Source organism: Malaclemys terrapin, chromosome 1, assembly GCF_027887155.1.
Source record: "Malaclemys terrapin pileata isolate rMalTer1 chromosome 1, rMalTer1.hap1, whole genome shotgun sequence".
NCBI classification, from domain to species: Eukaryota; Metazoa; Chordata; order Testudines; family Emydidae; genus Malaclemys; species Malaclemys terrapin.
Window position 1 is genome coordinate 108,088,644 of NC_071505.1, and position 18,187 is coordinate 108,106,830.

Consider the following 18,187-nt stretch of genomic DNA (forward strand, 5'->3'; position numbering starts at 1 on the left):
GGAAACAAATTCTCACAGAGGGTTTGGATTCTCATGTCCTGGAAGCAGAATCATAGATCTGTAAGATTGAGGCTGGAAACCTGCCAAGAGACTGAATAGAAGCAATAGTTTACTGTCTACTTCTGGGGACATTCTGCGCCAAAAAATTAAAATTCTGAAAATTTTATTTGTCAAAATAACACTACATAATCATGCCAGTTTAAATTATTTTGGTAATTTATTCCAAAATACCTGTCAGCAATACAATACAGATGCACACAAAATTTTCCCCAGGAGTAGAAAGTTAAAGAAACCCTATGACAACCCAGTTCCTGTTTCTCTGTTCCCTTCCTCCCCCCAATACACCCGAACCCCCTCCCTCTGGGCCTCAGGGCATACCACTCAGAGCATGCTGGGAACTGCAGCTGCCAGGAACCCTCTAGCTCAGGCGTGGCTCCACTAATTAGGTGCCTGGAACCTGGAGAAGACGCACATGTAAGGTGAAATGGTGGCCTTGGGAGGGGAGTAGGGGGTAGGCGGGAGGGGGCAGTAGGGTGAGAAGAGGGGGTGGGGGAAATTAGGATGTGCAGGGCTGCGGTGGCCAGAGAAAGAGGCGACTTTCCCCAGCTCCAGGTCTGTGGTTGCCAGGGAGAGATGGCCCTCCTTCCCAGCCTCAGCTCTGTGACTGCTGTGGCGGGGGAGCGACCCCCCTCCTTCCCAGCCCCAGCTCGGGAACTACTGCAGTGGAGGAGAGAGGGAGAGACCCCCCTCTTTCCCAGCCCTAGCTTGGGGGCTGCTGCGGTGTGGGAGGGAGGGCACATCCATCATATTAGAAAGGTAAGACTATTGATATTAAAATATGAGTTATGTGCTTTTATTTGTAGAACAAAAAAACATTTATTATTGAGGTTTTTTTTAATATATATATAGCACTTTTATCCAAAGCGTTTTACAATAGTTAGCTAATGGTACAAACAACATTTGGAAAGATCACTAAGTGATCTGCTGAGACCCTCAGAAATTTTCAAGTGGTCCGTGGAAAAAAAAAAGTTTGAGAACCACTGCTCTAGCTCCTTCTCCCTCCCTCCAGAAGTGTCTTCTGTGTGCGAGCTGGGCTCTGCTGGATCCAGTGGCAGCTAGCAGCACTGTTTCTGTTGAGGAAAGGAAATTCTGCGTGCACAACGTTAATTTCTGCAAAATTCTGCATTGCACAGTGGCCTAGAATTCCCCCAGGAGTATTTAGAGTGTTGCCACGTAGTCAGTATACATATATACGGAACTGAGTAACCTGAGCCCAGCAGTGATACGGAGTTCTGTAATTAGATTGTATTTCAATGCATACACAAAGGGATGCACAGTTAGGGGTGCTTGTGCAACCTTAACTTTGGCATTTCCTAATTTCTGAGTGCTTCACTTCGCAATCTTATTCTCTTAACATCTTTTGTATGAATGTTTGGTATATGCATATACACGTGATTATTTTATATTATATCTAATATAAGAGTGCAAACAAATACAGTATATACAGCTTTTTTAGATGGGTCATTTTCAACATAATAGTACATTTGAAGGATCACATCAAAAGAAAAAAATCCTATCATGTTTTATTCTGGTAGCTAATATTATCACTATTAATACAATCAAAATGTTAGTGTTTGTATCTGAATTTGTATTAATCCACTCAGTATGAGTGTTTTTTTTAAATTTAATGTTTGTATACTTTGGCTGATTTATTTATTTATTTATTTGTAGGAGACATTACAGATCGATGAAGATGATAGGCCAGAGCTGGTGTGGTGGAAATGTAAGAAGTGGGCATTGCATATCGTAGCTCGTCTTTTTGAACGGTAATATAGTGATTAAAAACTAATGTGGCATAAAAATGTTAATTTTTACTTAGCTATCTTTTGTGGATATTGTTATGCAGAATATATATCCTATATTCATACTGCACAGGCACTATATGTTTATGATGTATGTATGTGCAGGTATTCTGAGAGATAATATCCTAGTGGTAAAAGCTGGGGACTGGGAATCCAGATTTCTGGATTCTGATCTTAATTCTGACACTCACATTATATGTGACTACCTAGGACAAATAATGGAATTTCTCTGTGTCTCAGTATGCCCATCTGTGAAACTGTGCCAATGCTTAACTACCTCACCGGGGCATTGCAAGCTTAATTGTTTGTGAAATGCTTGGATGAAAAACACTCTAGAAGCACAAATGATTTATTTCTATTTCTTGTCTGCTCTTCCTGGGAACTTTTTAGAATAATTTTTTGTCTTGTCCTTTGCCTGGTGGAATGATGACCAAGGTTTTATTTCAGAAGTTTTTCTTCATATTTAGCATATAACTTGCAGATTTTTTTACTAGTTTGAGACATTTTTAGGCTGATTTAGACTTGAAAAAAAGAGATTCCTTGATATATATTTATGTGGATATTAGTGTCTTTAATCCTGAAGATTCTCAAACTCTTTACAGTCTATTGCCTATAACTTTTCATGGACAGCAGGGAAGAAAGGAAAATCTCTGGTGAAGGACTCCAGGGGAAATACATTTCCAAAAGATGCCATGGCATCTTTGTCTAGTAGATCAGACATTACCTCTATTTAAGGTTTCATCCAAAAGACTGAGAGACAATAATTTACCTGCCCCTCAATTTTGATTTGGAAAGATGAAAGGCTAACCTGACCCTGCTGGGATTTGAACCTTTAGTTCCAGGGAGTTAGGATGTTCAAAACTGGTTCTTTAACGGTTGAACCATCTGCTCTGGGTAACACGGTGACTAATGTTTACCAAAATTAAGATTAATACTGTTGAATCCTGAAAGATATCTCCAAACAAACAAAATGCAGATTGCGTTAAGGTTGGAAATATATATGTATGTATCTTAAATTAAAAACCAAATATTTAGAACAGGGGTGGGCAAACTTTTTGGCCTGAGGGCCGCATCGGGTTTCGGAAATTTGTATGGAGGGCCGGTTAGGGGAGGCTGTGCCTCCCCAAACAGCCAGGCATGGCCCAGCCCCTGCCCCCATCCAACCCCCCCCGCGCTCCCGCTTCTCACCTCCTGACGCGCCCCCCCCCCCGGGATTCCTGCCCCATCCAACCCCCCCGTTCCCTGATGGCCCCCCCCGGGACCCTTGCCCCATCAATTCCCCCCCGTCCTCTGTCTGCCCCTGAAACCCGCACCCCTGACTGCCCTATCCAACCCCCCCCTCCTTCCTGACTGCCCCCAGGACTCCTGCACCCATTCAACCCCCCTGTTCTCCACCCTCTGACCGCCCCGACTCCTACCCCCACCCCCGACCACCACCCTGAACTCCCCTGCAATCTATCCAACCCCCCCGTCCCCTGACTGCCCCCAGAACCCCTGCTCCTGACTGCCCCCCGCTGCCCCATCCAATCCCCCCTCCTTCCTGACTGCCCCCCGGGACCCCTGCCCCCATTCAACCCCCCCTGTTCCCTGCCCTCTGACTGTCCTGACCCCATCCACACCCCAAACTCCTCTGCCTTCTATCCAACCCCCCCTGCTCCCTGCCGCCTTACCGCACTGCCTGGAGCACTGGTGGCTGGCGGCGCTACAGCTGCGCCGCCCGGCTGGAGCCAGCCACACCACAGCGCAGCACAGAGCACCAGGTCAGGCCGGGCTCTGCAGCTGTGCTGCCTGGCCACCCAGAGCATTGCACCGGCGGCACGGTGCACTGAGGCTGCGGGGGAGGGGGAACAGCAGGGGAGGGGTCGGGGGCTAGCCTCCGGGCCAGGAGCTGAGGGGCTGGGCAGGAGAGTCCCGCAGGCCATATGTGGCCTGCGGGCCGTAGTTTGCCGTAGTTAGAAGCTAGAAACTCTAAGTTATGGCTTTTTGTTAGGCTTCCACACTTTCTATCCCTGTCCACCATCCTTCTATTATTAGGATTACAGTTACAATCATGAATATTAGAGCAGCTTAGTAACTTTTCACATCAACTAAACATTTAAAATAGAATACATTTTATACATGTGATGGCTCTTGTTTTTCCTCTTTGAGGAATGAACAAACATTTTTATCTGCACACTATTATTATAAACATCAATTTCCATTTGAGTGTTTCATCTGACAGTCTGTAAGCATAATACTGTTGTTACCCTGCTTAGTGAAGGGTGCAGTGACATTTTTGAGGAACCTTGGGCTGGCAGGGGCTGAGACTGCTTTTGAAGGTGGTGCAAGCTAGTGCTTTGCCACCATTATCTTTCATAAATAAAGCTATTAGCTTGTTACAGTAAATCAGTGATGCTCTGATTATGGAGAAAGGCAAACACCACAAATTTATAGTTTTTAATTTTAAAAAACTCAGGTTGCATTATTTTAAGCAAAATATGCTTTTCCAATAAAACTGTTAAAAACCATATAATTGATAAAACTCGTGTTGTAACGTCTATTTGTCCGATTCTGAATGAGGATCTGCTACCATGTGACGAACCAGTAGCTCTAATTTGAGTTTCTGCTCTCACAGGCTTCAGTACAGTCAGGTTTCACTTGCTAGTTCTCAGTGCTTCCAGTAAAATTCATTCAGCTTTTCATCACTGCGTCCACCTGCCCATGCGTAAATTCCAAAATATCAACGCATGAATATTAAAAAAAAACCCCACACACTATGAAATTCATATATCCTGTGACAAAAATGCAACTTTAGTTATTGGTTACAACATTGTGCTTTGTGCATAGGTAAGAAAAATGGGGAAATGGATCATTGTGTGAGATATAATGGCCTAGAATGATGTTTGTGGAAAGAGATTATTCAGTGTATATATCTCTGGTGAAAGATGAGTTCTGCTTCAATGGCTTTTGTATGTTTGCAAGCTTAATCAAGGACTATGTTGTCCTGGTAAACAGAAAACTTTGCTTCAAAAGTGTAAATACCTGTTTTCTTTTTTTGTTTAAAGGTATGGAAGTCCTGGAAATGTAACAAAAGAATATTTTGAATTTTCAGAGTTCTTCTTAAAAACCTACGCTGTGGGAATCCAACAGGTAAAGATGTTGTTTCTTGTTTCTGAATTAGGATAACTTCTATAGAACAATCATGTTATCTTCCTGTAGCGTCTTCATATAAGACATAGGACCCTTTAAAGAAACCACAAAAAACTGGTCAAATACACATCGTAATCAATGAGAAATGGCTTGGAACTCTTGTTAGTAATGATATTTCCATCTTGGGGGAAATAATCCAAATTGCAGTGATGCAAAAGGGCGGAGAAATCCAAAAATCTGCAATGCTGCAAAAAACGTAAGGGTGATAGGCAGGAAATGCTAGTAAAAAGACTGATGCAATTTGGGCCAGTTACATAGAGGCATCATAGCAAAGAAGGTCTTATTTCCAGGTCACGCTTCATACGTGATTCTGCTGCAACTAACCCTGGAATACTGAAATCTCTTCTGGATGTGTCATTACCAGGAAGACATAGGCAGATTGGAGGGAGTTAGGAGCTAATCGGGAATACTCAGAATGATTTTCCATTGGAGAATGCAGGGAGGTTTGATGGTTTGATTTTTGACAAAGTTGCAATGGAAAAAGTGCAGATTGTGAAACTGTCACCCCCTCTGGTGTACTGTCAGCTCAGCAGCTGAGGGTTCTGGGCTCCCAGCTCTTTGCCAGCCTACCTGAAGAGCTGTCAAGGTGTGGAGCAACTAGCTCAGCTAGGGCTTTCAGGCTCCTGGCGCCTTCACAGCTTGCCAGGAGGACTGCAGAGGAGCTGGAAGCCCTGAGAGCTGCGACTCCCAAACTCCAAGGCTCCCAGCTCATCTTCGGCCCACCAGGTGAGAGTACAGGGAATTCAGAGCCTGGGAGCCCCAGCTCACAGCTCCTCAGCAACCTGGTCTTCCAGCGTTCGCATCTCTGGTGCTGCCTGCCAGGCAGACTGCCCCAGAGCCTGGGCTGCCTTCCCTTTTGTAGAGAACTTCAAAAGCTTTGGTCTAAATCAGAATGAAACCAAATATTGAAATCTCTGTGAAACGTAATTGCCTTTCTCTGCACAAAAAAGGTTGAGATTAAATGTGTAAGCTTGGCTAAAAAGCCCAGTAGAGAGAGGACATGATCATTCTATGTACATTTGAAAGAGCTATACATCAAAGGAGATAAATTATTTCGGAGGTACAATTAGAAGTAATGGATGAAACTGAAAAAGAAACTGTCCCGTCACTTGAAATACTTAAAACTTAGACTCTCTAAAAGACTAGGAAGTGTACCTTAGGGAACAATTTGCCTTCTAAGGCAAATGGTCTAGTTGGGCTACATAGGTCTTTTCCATTTCTAGCTTGTAAGTTCATGATTCACCACGCTTCTCAGATGTATTGAGGCTGTAGTGAAACTATATTGCTAAGTATTCATTATATATTTATTGCTTGTTAAGTGCTAACATTGTGTTAGTGACTGTATGAGATACAGACAGTTCCTGCCCCAAAGAGCATGTAGTAGAGAAGACAAATATAAGACCCAACTCCCAGGGAGCCCCAGGGGAAGATATGTTATGAAATATGCTACAGTGTGTTTACTACTCTACTATGAAGAATTATTATGAAACAAAACTACCCTTTTGAAAATAAATGACCAGAGAATATTTTGTGATTTGTGTACTTGCCAGTTCTCCATCCTTGTTAACTCATAATAGGTGTCCTGTCATTATTAGTGACCTACTGTAAATACTTTCTTGCTTGCAATATACACAGAAACCTCCTATTTATAGAGGAATACTGTAGAATGAAAGGTCCCAATTGTTGCAATGGATTGCTGTTCTAATCAAAGAGAATGAATGTGATCTAGTACAGGGTTTTTCAGAGTTCGGGTCGCAACCCAGTACTGGGTCGCGGCATGTAAGGCACTGGGTCGCCTGCTCAGCACCCAGGGACCCTAGCGGCTCCGGTCAGCACTGCCGACCGGAACGTTAAAAGTCCCATCGGCGGTGCTGCCCAGCTAAGGCAGGCTAGTGCCTATCTGTTCTGACACTGCGCTGCACTACGGAAGCGGCCAGCAGCAGGTCCAACTTCTAGGCAGGGGGGCCATGGGGCTCCGCGTGCTGCCCCTGCCCTGAGCACCGGCTCCACCTGGCCAATGGGAGCTGGGGGAGGGGGGCGGGTGCATGCGGGCGAGAGCCGCACAGAGCCACTTGCACGCCTCCGCCTACGAGACGGACCTGCTGCTGGCCACTTCCGGGGCACAGCATGGTCTCCAGTGCCAGGACAGGCAGGAACCCTGCCTCTGCACCCCGGCTGCGCCCCTGACCGGGAGCTGCTGGAGGTAAGTCCGCGCTCCAACCCAGTGCCCCAATCCCCTTCCCCAGCCCTGAGCCCTTCCCACACCCCAAACCCCTCAACCCCAGCTCTGTTGGGTCATGGGTATCAACAGTTTTCTTCAACTGGGTCCCCAGAAAAGAAGTTTGGAAACCACTGATCTAGTAGTTATAGCAAGCAGTTATTCGGACTCCTGCCCCTCTTCCTAGCTTTGCCATAAACTTGTTGCAACCTTAGTGAAGTCACTTAGAGCTCAGTTTTTAAATTTGGATTTCTCAAAATTTGGCACCTAAATTTTAGTCACCTAAATCCTATGTATAGATTTAGCTCCTCCTACCTTTAGCTACTGAAGTTTGAACATATAGCCCTTAACATCTGTGCTTTACTTTTCTCCATCTGTAGAAATGAAGACATAACTTATTCCACTGAGTGCTGAGACTTATTTAGGCCCCAATCATGCAAACACTTATGCATGTGTTGAATCTCACTACTGCTAGTAATTCTGTTGTGGGAGAATTCCTGGTAGTAAAGGTTTGTGGTCTCAGAACTTCAATGTTTAAATTATTACTGATGTTTGGATAAAAGGCATTATAGAAGTGATTAATACGTGAGCTTCTACTTAAAATGAAATTGACCTGTCAAAATGTCTTCACTATAAAATGGTTACATTGTGTGTTTAAAATCTTCATGCTTCATTAAAACAAATAAATTTACTATTCCCTTAGGTTCTCTTAAAAATCTTAGACCAGTACAGGCAAAAAGAATATATTGCTCCTCGTGTCCTTCAGCAAATCTTAAACTATCTGAACCAAGGGGTCAGTCATTCTGTAACTTGGAAGCAGATGAAGCCACACATACAGGTCAGTGCAAGAACACAGTCAAAAACATTTAAATAACATTATTGCCATGAGCTGAAGTTGAGACTTCTGGTTTTCTGAAGGGGCTTGGAGAATCTCTCTCACTGCAGTCACTCTGGAAAAATAGTTTTCACAGAGATGTACTTGTCTGTTACTTTATTGTTCTGTTTACCTTTTGCCTTTATTGCAGATATTTGCATTTGAATAAGAGCTTTTAACCTCCCAGAACAGCTTTTTATTTTGCTTGATCCTGCAATGAAGTCATAATCTTATGTTTTTGATTACTTAGTCTTTTGCTTTGGGTATGATTCCTGGAAAGATACTGGAACAAATTATTAAACAATCCATTTGTAAGCACCTAGAGGATGAGAGGGTTTTAAGGAATAGCCAGCACGGATTTGTCAAGGACAAATCATGCCAAACTAACCTAATTTCCTTTTTGACAGGGTTACTCACCTAGTGGATGGAGGGGAAGCTGTAGAAGTGATGTATCTTGATTTTAGTAAGGCTTTCTACACAGTCCCACATGACAGTCAAACTGGGGAAATGGAGTCTAGATGAAATTACTGTAAGTGGGTGCACAACTGGTTGAAGGACCATACTCAGAGCGTAGTTATCAATAGGTCTCAGTCAAATTGGAAGGGTGTGTCTAGTGGAGTGCCACTAGACACACCCTAGCAGGGATCAGTACAGTATTAGTCAATATTTTCATTAATTACTTGGATAACAGAATGGAGAGCATGTTTATCAAATTTGCATATGACACTAAAGCTGGGAGGAGTTGCAAGCACGTTGGAGGCAGGGCCGGCTCTAACTTTTTTGCTGCCCCAAGCAACAAAAAAAAGTGCTGCCCTGCCGAGCCCCCCGCCCCGCCGGACCCCCCCCCCCGAGCGCTGCGCCCCACATCGCCGCCCCGCCGCTGGAGCCCACCCCACCCCCCGCCGAGCGCCGCGCCGCCACCCCCCCCCCCCCGAGGCCGCTCCCCGCGCTACCCCCCCCGCCGAGCGCCGCGCCGCCGGAGCGCCCCCCTCCCCCTGCAGAATGCCGCGCCACGCTGCCCCCCCCGCCACCCCAAGATTGTCTGCCCCTTACCAGGTGCCGCCCCAAGCATGCTTGGTTGCCTGGGGCCGGCCCTGGTTGGAGGACAGGACTAGAATTCAAAAGGATCTTGACAAATTTGAAAATTAATCTGAAATCAACAGGACGAAATTCAAATGAAGACTAGTGCAAAGTATTTCACTTAGGAAGGAAATATCAAATGCACAACTACGAAGTGGGGAATAACTGGCTAGGTGGTAGTACTGCTGAAAAGGATCTGGAGATTATAGTGGATCACGTATGGAATGTGAGTCCACAATGTAATGCAGCTGTGAAAAATGCTAGTATCCTTCGGAGGTGTATTAACAGGACTGTTGTATTTAAGACATGGGAGGTCATTGTCCCAGTTGGCACTGTGAGACCTCAGCTGGAGTACTGTGTTCAGTTTTAGGCACCACGCTTCAGGAAAGATGGGAATAAATTGGAGGGAGTCCAGAGAAGGGCAACAAAAATTATAGATTTAAAAAGCCTGAACTAGGAGGAAAGGTTAAAAATCTTGGGCATGGTGAGTCTTGAGTAAACAAGACTAAGAGGGAGCCTGAGAACCGTTTTTCAAATATGTTAAGGGCTGTGATAAACAGGATGGTGGCAATTGTTCTTCATGCCCACTGAAGGTAGGGTAAGAAGTAATGGACTTAATCTGCAGTAAGGGAGATCTATGTTAGATATTAGAAAAAACTTTCTAACTGTAAGAATAGTTAAACTCTGGAATAGGCTTTGAAGGGAGGTTGTGGAATCCCCATCACTGGAGGTTTTTAAGAACAGGTCAGATAAACACCTGTCAGGGACGGTCTAGGTTCACTTGGTCCTGCCTCAGCGCATGGGGATAGGCTTGATGACGTCTCGAGATCCTTCCCAGTCTTACATTTCTATGCTTCTGTGATTGTAACTATAGATATTCAACATTGTCTGCACTGTAAGGTAAAGGAAGGGAAGACAAACTGTGAGGGAATGAGCTCTTGTTTAACCACTTCTTTTGTCATTAGAACATGTGGAAAAAGCTAAAGAAAATGATTTTCATCTCCATATTTTGTTTTCCTATCATAAAGTCCCCATGTTTAATTAACTTATCAGACGATAAATCCCATGAGTATTAGGAAGATGAGGGGAAAGTAAAAGATCTACTCTCATCTTAGTGCCACATTGTGAAATCCTCGCACCGAATGATATGTTCTGCTATTCTTAGATTGTGCCCTGCAGTATATTTTTTGTGTTGTACTGGAGTATGGTGGAGTAAAATTTATTGCTGCCTTCTGAGTCCTTTGAAAAACACAATGTGTGTATTGTAAGATTATCCCAGTCAGTAAAAATAATTTAAGAGGATTAGTTAAACTAACTTTACTTAACTTTACGAAAAGGTACAATGTAGTAAACCTTTTGGGGGGGGGGGGGCTATACTTGAAATATGTTCTGTGCACTTGAACATATTTGATTTCTCTGCTCTTAGAGTATATCTGAAGAAGTGATTTTCTCCCTAATGTGTTATAAAGATGAGGATGAAGAGCTGTGGCAAGAGGATCCATATGAGTACATTCGCATGAAATTTGGTAAATGTTTGTGCTTAGTGTTTGCTCCCTGTTTTGCTGTAATTGTGCGTTATAGATCCCTGAATTACAAAACTGTATTTGCCACTGTAGTTGTATCTTCACCAGAGTTCGAAGGAGACTCTAAAAGTGAGGTGAATTGTTCTTTAAAGCCTAAGTGGGAATAAGCTAGTAGTTTTGTCCATTTAAATAATGTGTTATATTTATAAGATCGGCTCTAGAAAGGTTGCTTACCCCTTCAGACCAAGCTTGATTGTTCACTTTATTCCTGCTCTTCCTCCCCTTGCTGCTTAGGCACCTGATGCATGTTTTCTTAGATTTCCCCCATTTTGCTCACTTAAACTCACCTTTAAAGCCCAGTATTGAATCACTGTTATGCTTAGACATGAGACCCTATTGTAAGGCAGTGCAACTCTAGTTGACCAAAGGGGGCTTGACATATTCCATCCCTGTTGAAGGTCGGTACATTTTGAGTGCCACTTATTTTTATTAACGTTTTTGAATAGTTAGAAATATGCATTCTTTCAAAAGACAAATGTAGGAATTAAAGTATAAATTGCATATAATTGTACAAATTATAAGTCCCTTGTTCCCCTTTCAGGATTAGTCCTACTGGAGAATAGGTTGTTTGTTTGTTTGTTTGTTTTAAATAGTATAGGAAAACTTGTTGGAAAAGTCCCCCAAACTAAGCATTATAGAGGGAATTAAAGTTTAAAAACAAAACAAAACTGGTTAACTTTTGGCTAGCATTTTATAAAAATAGTGTCCTTTAGCTTTTCTTGGAATAATAGAAAATAAAACCTAGAAAGAGGTACTGTAGAACAATAAGGATCATAAGATATTAATATTCAGGGAGCAGAGATGTAGCCAAGACTTGAGCATCTGAATCCAATTCTTCATGGGCAAGCATTTAGTTCTGATTTTTTCTTATGTAGCTAAGGCACTTAGACTTTGCATTTTTCATTTGTAAAAGGAAAAAAGAATAAAGTTTAGGGAGAAATACTCAGGGTGGGAAATTCAGTTCTGACAGTATATTTAATATTCTGCATCTGTTATGACTTACTTGGGAGATACCAGGAAAAACAGAAATTGCCTTCTTATTTCTAGACCTCATTGATTATCCCACCTGTTATCTGATGCTGCAAATGTAGCAATATTTTGCAAAACAGAAGAACTTTATAGGGTATACAATACATTTACAGTGTGTTTCGAGGAGGATTAATTACAATCAAGGACATAAAAAAAAATCAGCTTTTTTAGTTCTTTGATATAGCCATAGATTCAAGAGTACCCTAAATTCAAATACTTTTAGATTTAATGAAGTTTTTCATAAGGTCTGTAACTTTTTCTTTTTAGTGACATGAAACCATAATGGACTTCACCAATATACACATGGCACTGCAGCATATTGGTGCTGCTACTGTAAAGGTCACCGATTAAAAATTTTGCCGCCATTTACTACGCTGTGATATCTTAGATACCACAGAAAAAATAAATCTCTCAAAAAGAGAGTGATTGGTATTTGGTATATTGGGAAGGTAGTTGACAAAATAAACACTGGTCAAAGGTGACTGAAACTCAGTTATCAGAGTCCAGAGGATGAAGAAGAACATGAATAAATGTAATGTTCTTTTGTCACCCTGGTTCTGTGACATCCATCCAAAGCTCTTACTCTACATATATTTGAAAATGATCTGTGAGAATTTTATTATTAAATTGTACTCAGTGACTGAAAACACTTTCTTTAAACATTGTTAGATGTATTTGAGGATTATGCATCCCCTACAACAGCAGCCCAGAATCTCCTCTACACTGCAGCAAAGAAACGAAAAGAGGTACTGAATTATTCTTTTTTAAAAAATTATTCTTTCTTTGAAAGGGCATCTGTCTATCTCAAATGGTTCTGTATTATCCTCAAGCCTTGAAGAATCTACCCTGCAGTGAATGAGTGCTATCAACTTCCATGTAATCAAAACTTCAATTTCTATGTTTAAACTAAGTTTCTAGTCATTATGGTTGCAAAGATTCACCTTCCAGATGTGAACTGAGTATGAACAGATGCAGTTAATGTCTTCCCAAGTCTGCAGGCAGACAGCCCCAAGGTCTCTGGGGCTCAGAGCTTCCTAAGCTACAGCAAAGGGAGAAGTGGACCTGATTCACATTAGTTTTTCACTGTTGCTATTTAGAATCCTGTGGGCAGCAGTGAAACTGCTGAGAATCAAGTTGGTTTCAGTCTGCTGTTTCTTGGGAAAGCGGTGGACAGGAGCAGAAGAAAGAGGCATGAGAACTACTCACTGGGGAGGAAAATCCTAAACAGTAGGAGCGACCCCTATACACCATCACCGTGCAGCAGCCAGGAATGCTCTTGGGTAACAAGAGAGAATACTTCTCCCTTCCAGCAGCCAGAATTGAGGGATTCAAATGTATTATTTACCTACTAGCCAGAGGTAAATACGGCAGACTGTTCTTAGAGCTTGCTTACAGATAGCACCTTGGTAGGAATCCCAACATCCTCCCCGTCCCAACAGCTGGGTGGTGGGTTGATTTCTCACCTAAATGTTGCTTCTGAACAGCATAGGTGTTCCCCTATTTTCATATCAGTCTTTGGCTAATCGATTTAGTCTTTTGGCTATAAGATACGTGGTCATGTTCACAACACTGTGTAAGAGAGTGGAGTAGCAGCGGATGAAGGGAGTGGATAGAAGAGAGCTTGATGATATATTAAAAAAGAAATGCTATATTTAGAAAGAAGTTGGTGGGAGAGCAAACAATTTATAGAAGAGAAGGTAGGGAACACAGTGTATGGAAAAAGACACTGAAGACAGCCAAGAAAGGAGAGACCATGAATTTTTATAGGGCGGCGGGGCGGGGAGAAGGGGCGGGGGGTGGAATGGAAAAATAGCATGAAACCTGGAAAAGGATAGAAGGTATGAGGAAAGCAAAAGAGATGGAGTAAGTTGCATTTTAAAGCGTATTAAGTTGATTGGCAGTGATGTTCACTATGGTGCATGATAAACAGTATATAACTATTTATATTCCTTAAATGACAAGGGTTATGGTTTTATGCGGTGTAACAGGACAAGTATTTTCCTGGCTAAGTACCCGGGTCTTTCAGGCTGATAGGTGTATGAGTAAATTTTTCAAGCTCTTATTATCTTTCTAGAACAGTTGGCTGGAAATGGATATGAAACTTTTCTTTGCCCACAACCTATTTCTTTTTTTTAAAAAACCTTTTAAGGCAGCATTAAGACTGAAAGTTTTAAACACAAATCAAGAAATTCAAATGCTAAGCATCTCAGAGACAGGTATACGATCTCATGTTGCACAGATGCATTTTTCATTGTTAGTTAATTTGTTAAATATATATCTTACCAGGCAAAAAACTTGACCGAGTTTCAGTTAAGGTTGTAAATATCTGTCAATTAGGTAATGAAAAAGCCTTTGAGACAATGTTGTAGTTTTCTTAAAGAACACAGGTATTATCCTGAAAAATCTGTTTAGGTTAGACTGCAAAAAAATCAAGAATTAAAAATCGTAAAGATGCAGTACTAAGGATAGCCAATCAACTTTGTCTCTGCCCCTTCCTCTGACCTACTTTTTTGTGTAAGATCAAACAATTTGAGTTTTTGATAGATACTTCAATGTGCACTTTTGCTCTGAAAAGTGACAGTAAAAATGGCACCTTCCTATGGATCTGCTCGCTTTGTTTATTCAGAATTCTCCCTTCTGACTTTAGTGACTAAAGTACACAGCTAAGATGGAGTGGGCTAAATTTGATTCCTTTGTCTGCGTGTTTGTTAGAATTATTTACTAAGTTCTGAACAGTTGAAAGGGAAGGGGGTGCAAAGGTTTAAATGAGGACCTAACTTTCCTGTAGAAGTTCCATTATTTTTGGTGACGTGTGAGGACAGAAGCCAGCCTGGCCCTGAATGCCCAAGTTGACTTTGCAGGGCTAGTTAGAACAAAGCACATTTGATACTGGAAGTAATTTGAGACACAATAAATGTGAAGCATCAGGCTGCTGTTCTATAGTAACTTTTCAGAGTCAAACCAAGTCTGCAGCTCTGAACACTTAAAATCTAATTTCTTATATAGACTATGATCTTTCCCCTCACCTGCCCCAACGTGGTTCCTTGCCTGCCACCATCCCCATTGTAGTAGTCTGCATTGGGGTCTTCATTTCATGAAGTCTGCAAAGCATATAATGTATGTGAAACCACATTAAATGAATGATTCTGCCAAGAGACCTGTCCAAGTCTTGTAAAAATCAATAGATTTGTTGTAATCTCGAGTTTCTAGACCTCGCTGTTCTGGAATTTATGTAGAACGAGTCAGAAAAGAAGTTGGGAAGAAATTTAACAAGTGAAATTACTGCCTTGTGTGAACCCCTGTATCTCCAAATCACCTCTTCTAATTTGCTTTGAAGTATCAAAAAAAATGTACCTCACTTATGATTACTAATGTGAAATTTCAGGCAGATGCATCTATTTTTGACAAATTTGAGGGTTGTGATTAGAAAGAGGCTTATAATAGGGCTTTCCACATTAACTGGAAAGAGACTGCCATGTTGCCATAATACATTATGGGCAATGTGGATTAGTTCACATTGGTACTATATGAAAGCTTTAAGTTCTTGAGTTTTCAAACTTTAAAAGAAAGATGCTAATAAATAGATTTAAATAGTTCACTGACCCCACATACAGATTATCCTCCATTTTCTGTTTGTGTCTTACTATATTTAGGTATTACCGAAGATGATGGCATTTTGCTATCAGATCCTCACAGAACCAAACATTGACCCTAGAAAGAAAGACGGAGCATTGCACGTGATGGGATCTCTAGCAGATATTTTACTGAAGGTAAATGGATGAGGGCATACAGTATGTGTATGATCAGAATCTGTTATCAACTGTCCTTTCTAATTTAAAACGTTAATTTTTAAAGTGTGGTTAGCCCTGAAGCACACTTACTAAGTCTGTGAAGTGATTTTTGCTGTAAAATACCAATCTGAAGTTCTTCTTAAAAAAAATAAAATTAAAATTACTTCAACCACTTCTTTCTCTTCCCATTTTACAATCAGCCCTTTCTGTCAGACTACCTGCCTTGTTACAGAACAGTTCCTTGTGCTTTCCTGCTTTACTGATGAAATGGGACTATGTTACAAAATACATTCCAGCAACAATTGGAACCTTGGACACACTGATTACCATGACACGTGTCCATAGCAAAAAATAGCTCCTGGTCTTATAGGCTTCTTCTAGTTCTGTAAATAATGTTTAAAGTGTTCCAGCAATACGTTGTGTAGCCTGCCGGCCTCCCATTCTTCAATATGTGCCTCTTGCTCCTACGTCAAAATGCCATCTAGAAATTATTCTACGTGTATTAATGGGATAGAAATAATTCATGTGAAGGCAGAGAATGGTTTTATTAGTCTGGATCTGACAGTTAATATGGGTTACTGAATAATACAGTATATCCAAAAATAAAGACTGCTTGAACTTAATTTTTTGTTTATTTCAACAGAAGAGTGTATTCAAGGATCAAATGGAGCTGATGCTACAGAATCACGTATTTCCATTGTTCATGTCTAACCTGGGGTATCTCAGAGCAAGAGTAAGTTCACGAAGTTTATAGACTGCAATATGTGTCAGATTATTTTCTTTTCAGGTTTATTTCACTCTGAATAACAGACTGAAATGTAGCAGTTCCCACATGTGTCACAAACAATAATTTACTTCTCAGCAACTCCATTGTACAGAAACCTTTTCAGCATTTTGATCTGAAATGATATGCAAGTAAAACTTATTTATAGATGTTTGAAATTCTAGGTGATCCATTTCTGTATGGCTCACTTTCAACTCACTGTTTTGATCAAATTGGGAAACTTGAGCATTTGATATATGGTGACCTTTGGAGGTCCTTATATGATCCTTATGTCCAGTTTCGGGCACAAAACTTTTAAGAAAGATGTGGATAAAGTGGAGAGAGTCCAGAGGAGAGCAGCAAAAATAATAAAAGGTTTAGAAAACCTGACCTGTGAGGATATGTTAAAAACTGGGCATGTTTAGCCTTGAGAAGAGAAGTGTGAGGGGGGAACTGATAAGCCTTCATATATATTAAGGGCTGTTATAAAGATTGGTTGTTCTCTAGGTCCACTGAAGGTAGGACGAGAAGTAATGAGCTTAATCTGCAGCAAGGGAGATATAGGTTAGCTATTAGGAAAATCTTTCTAACTATAAGGATAGTTAAAAACTGGAATAGGTTACCAAGTGAGGTTGTGGAATCTCCGTCACTGGAGGTGTTTAAGAACAGGTTAGACACACCTGTCAGGGATGGTCTAAGCCGGGGTGGGCAAACTTTTTGGCCCGAGGGCCACATCTGGGTGGGGAAATTGCATGCAGGGCCATGAATGTAGGGCTGGGGCAGGGGGTTGGGGTGTGAGAGGGAGTGCACGGTATGGGAGGGGGTGCAGTGTGCAGGAAGGGGCTCGGAGCAAGGGGTTGGGTCGGAGGAGGGGTGTGGGATGTACGAGGGGGCTCAGGGCAGGGGGTTGGGGTGCAGAAGGGATGTGGAGTGTGGGGGTGGGCTCAGGGCTGGGGGTTGGGGACTCCAGGCAGGGGGTTGGGGTTGTGGGGTGCAGGAGGGGTGCGGACTCTGGCCCAGCACTGCTTACCTGGAGCGGCTCCGGGGTGGCAGTGGTGCTGCGCCACTAAGGCAGGATCCCTGTCTGCCCTGGCCCCGGGCCAATGGGAGCTTCAGGTGTGGAACCCACAGGCGAGGGCAGCGCGCGGAGCTCTTTTCCCTCCCCCCTGCCCCCAGAGGCCGCAGGGAGCGGCGCGGCGCCACAGGAGTGGCAATCCCGCAGGCTGGATCCAAAGCCCTGAGGGGCCGGATTCAGCCCATGGGCCGTAGTTTGCCCACCCCTGGTCTAAGCATACTTGGTCCTGTCTCAGCACAGGGTGATGGACTAGATGACCTCTTGAGGTTCCTTTCAGCCCTGCTTTTCTATGGTTATATGATGATTATGTAGCAAATCTCAGGAGTTTGAGCTAAAGCCAAATCCAGTTTTCAGAGAGCAGTTAATGCCACTTTGAGGATGGGCTGGGTTTAATCCCTAAACTCTTCCCCCCCTATGCCCACATCAATCAGTAGTGAGTGATTAATTTTCCTGCTAAGTGTACATCTCATTGCCTAGGAAGAAAACTTTTAAAAAATAAATCCCAAGCTCTCTTGTTCCTGATAGAAGTTTAGTATAACAATTACAGTTATATATTGAATCTATAGATGTTTGGGGAAAGGAGCAGAAGAACCACTGTAGTGTGAAACCTGCAGAGTATGTAGTAGTGCATGTATACTCTGTAAATGTGCAAACAAAAGAGCATCAATTTAAAACCGATAAAGAACTGTTAGCATGTAACTGAAATTCTTTAAAGAATTCTAT

The 18,187-nt window shown here is 42.3% G+C and overlaps 1 protein-coding gene across 3 annotated transcripts in view; it reads left to right on the top strand.

Annotated features, from left to right (window-relative positions):
* Positions 1 to 18,187, top strand: part of IPO8 (importin 8) — an 84,058-nt gene that overhangs the window by 36,088 nt on the left and 29,783 nt on the right. For all 3 annotated transcript variants that reach the window (XM_054034702.1, XM_054034711.1, XM_054034721.1), the window contains 7 exons: positions 1,732 to 1,826; positions 4,907 to 4,991; positions 7,973 to 8,107; positions 10,650 to 10,749; positions 12,505 to 12,581; positions 15,489 to 15,605; positions 16,270 to 16,359. In XM_054034702.1, coding sequence (XP_053890677.1) covers positions 1,732 to 1,826; positions 4,907 to 4,991; positions 7,973 to 8,107; positions 10,650 to 10,749; positions 12,505 to 12,581; positions 15,489 to 15,605; positions 16,270 to 16,359 — 699 coding nt within the window. The remainder of the gene's footprint in view (positions 1 to 1,731; positions 1,827 to 4,906; positions 4,992 to 7,972; positions 8,108 to 10,649; positions 10,750 to 12,504; positions 12,582 to 15,488; positions 15,606 to 16,269; positions 16,360 to 18,187) is intronic.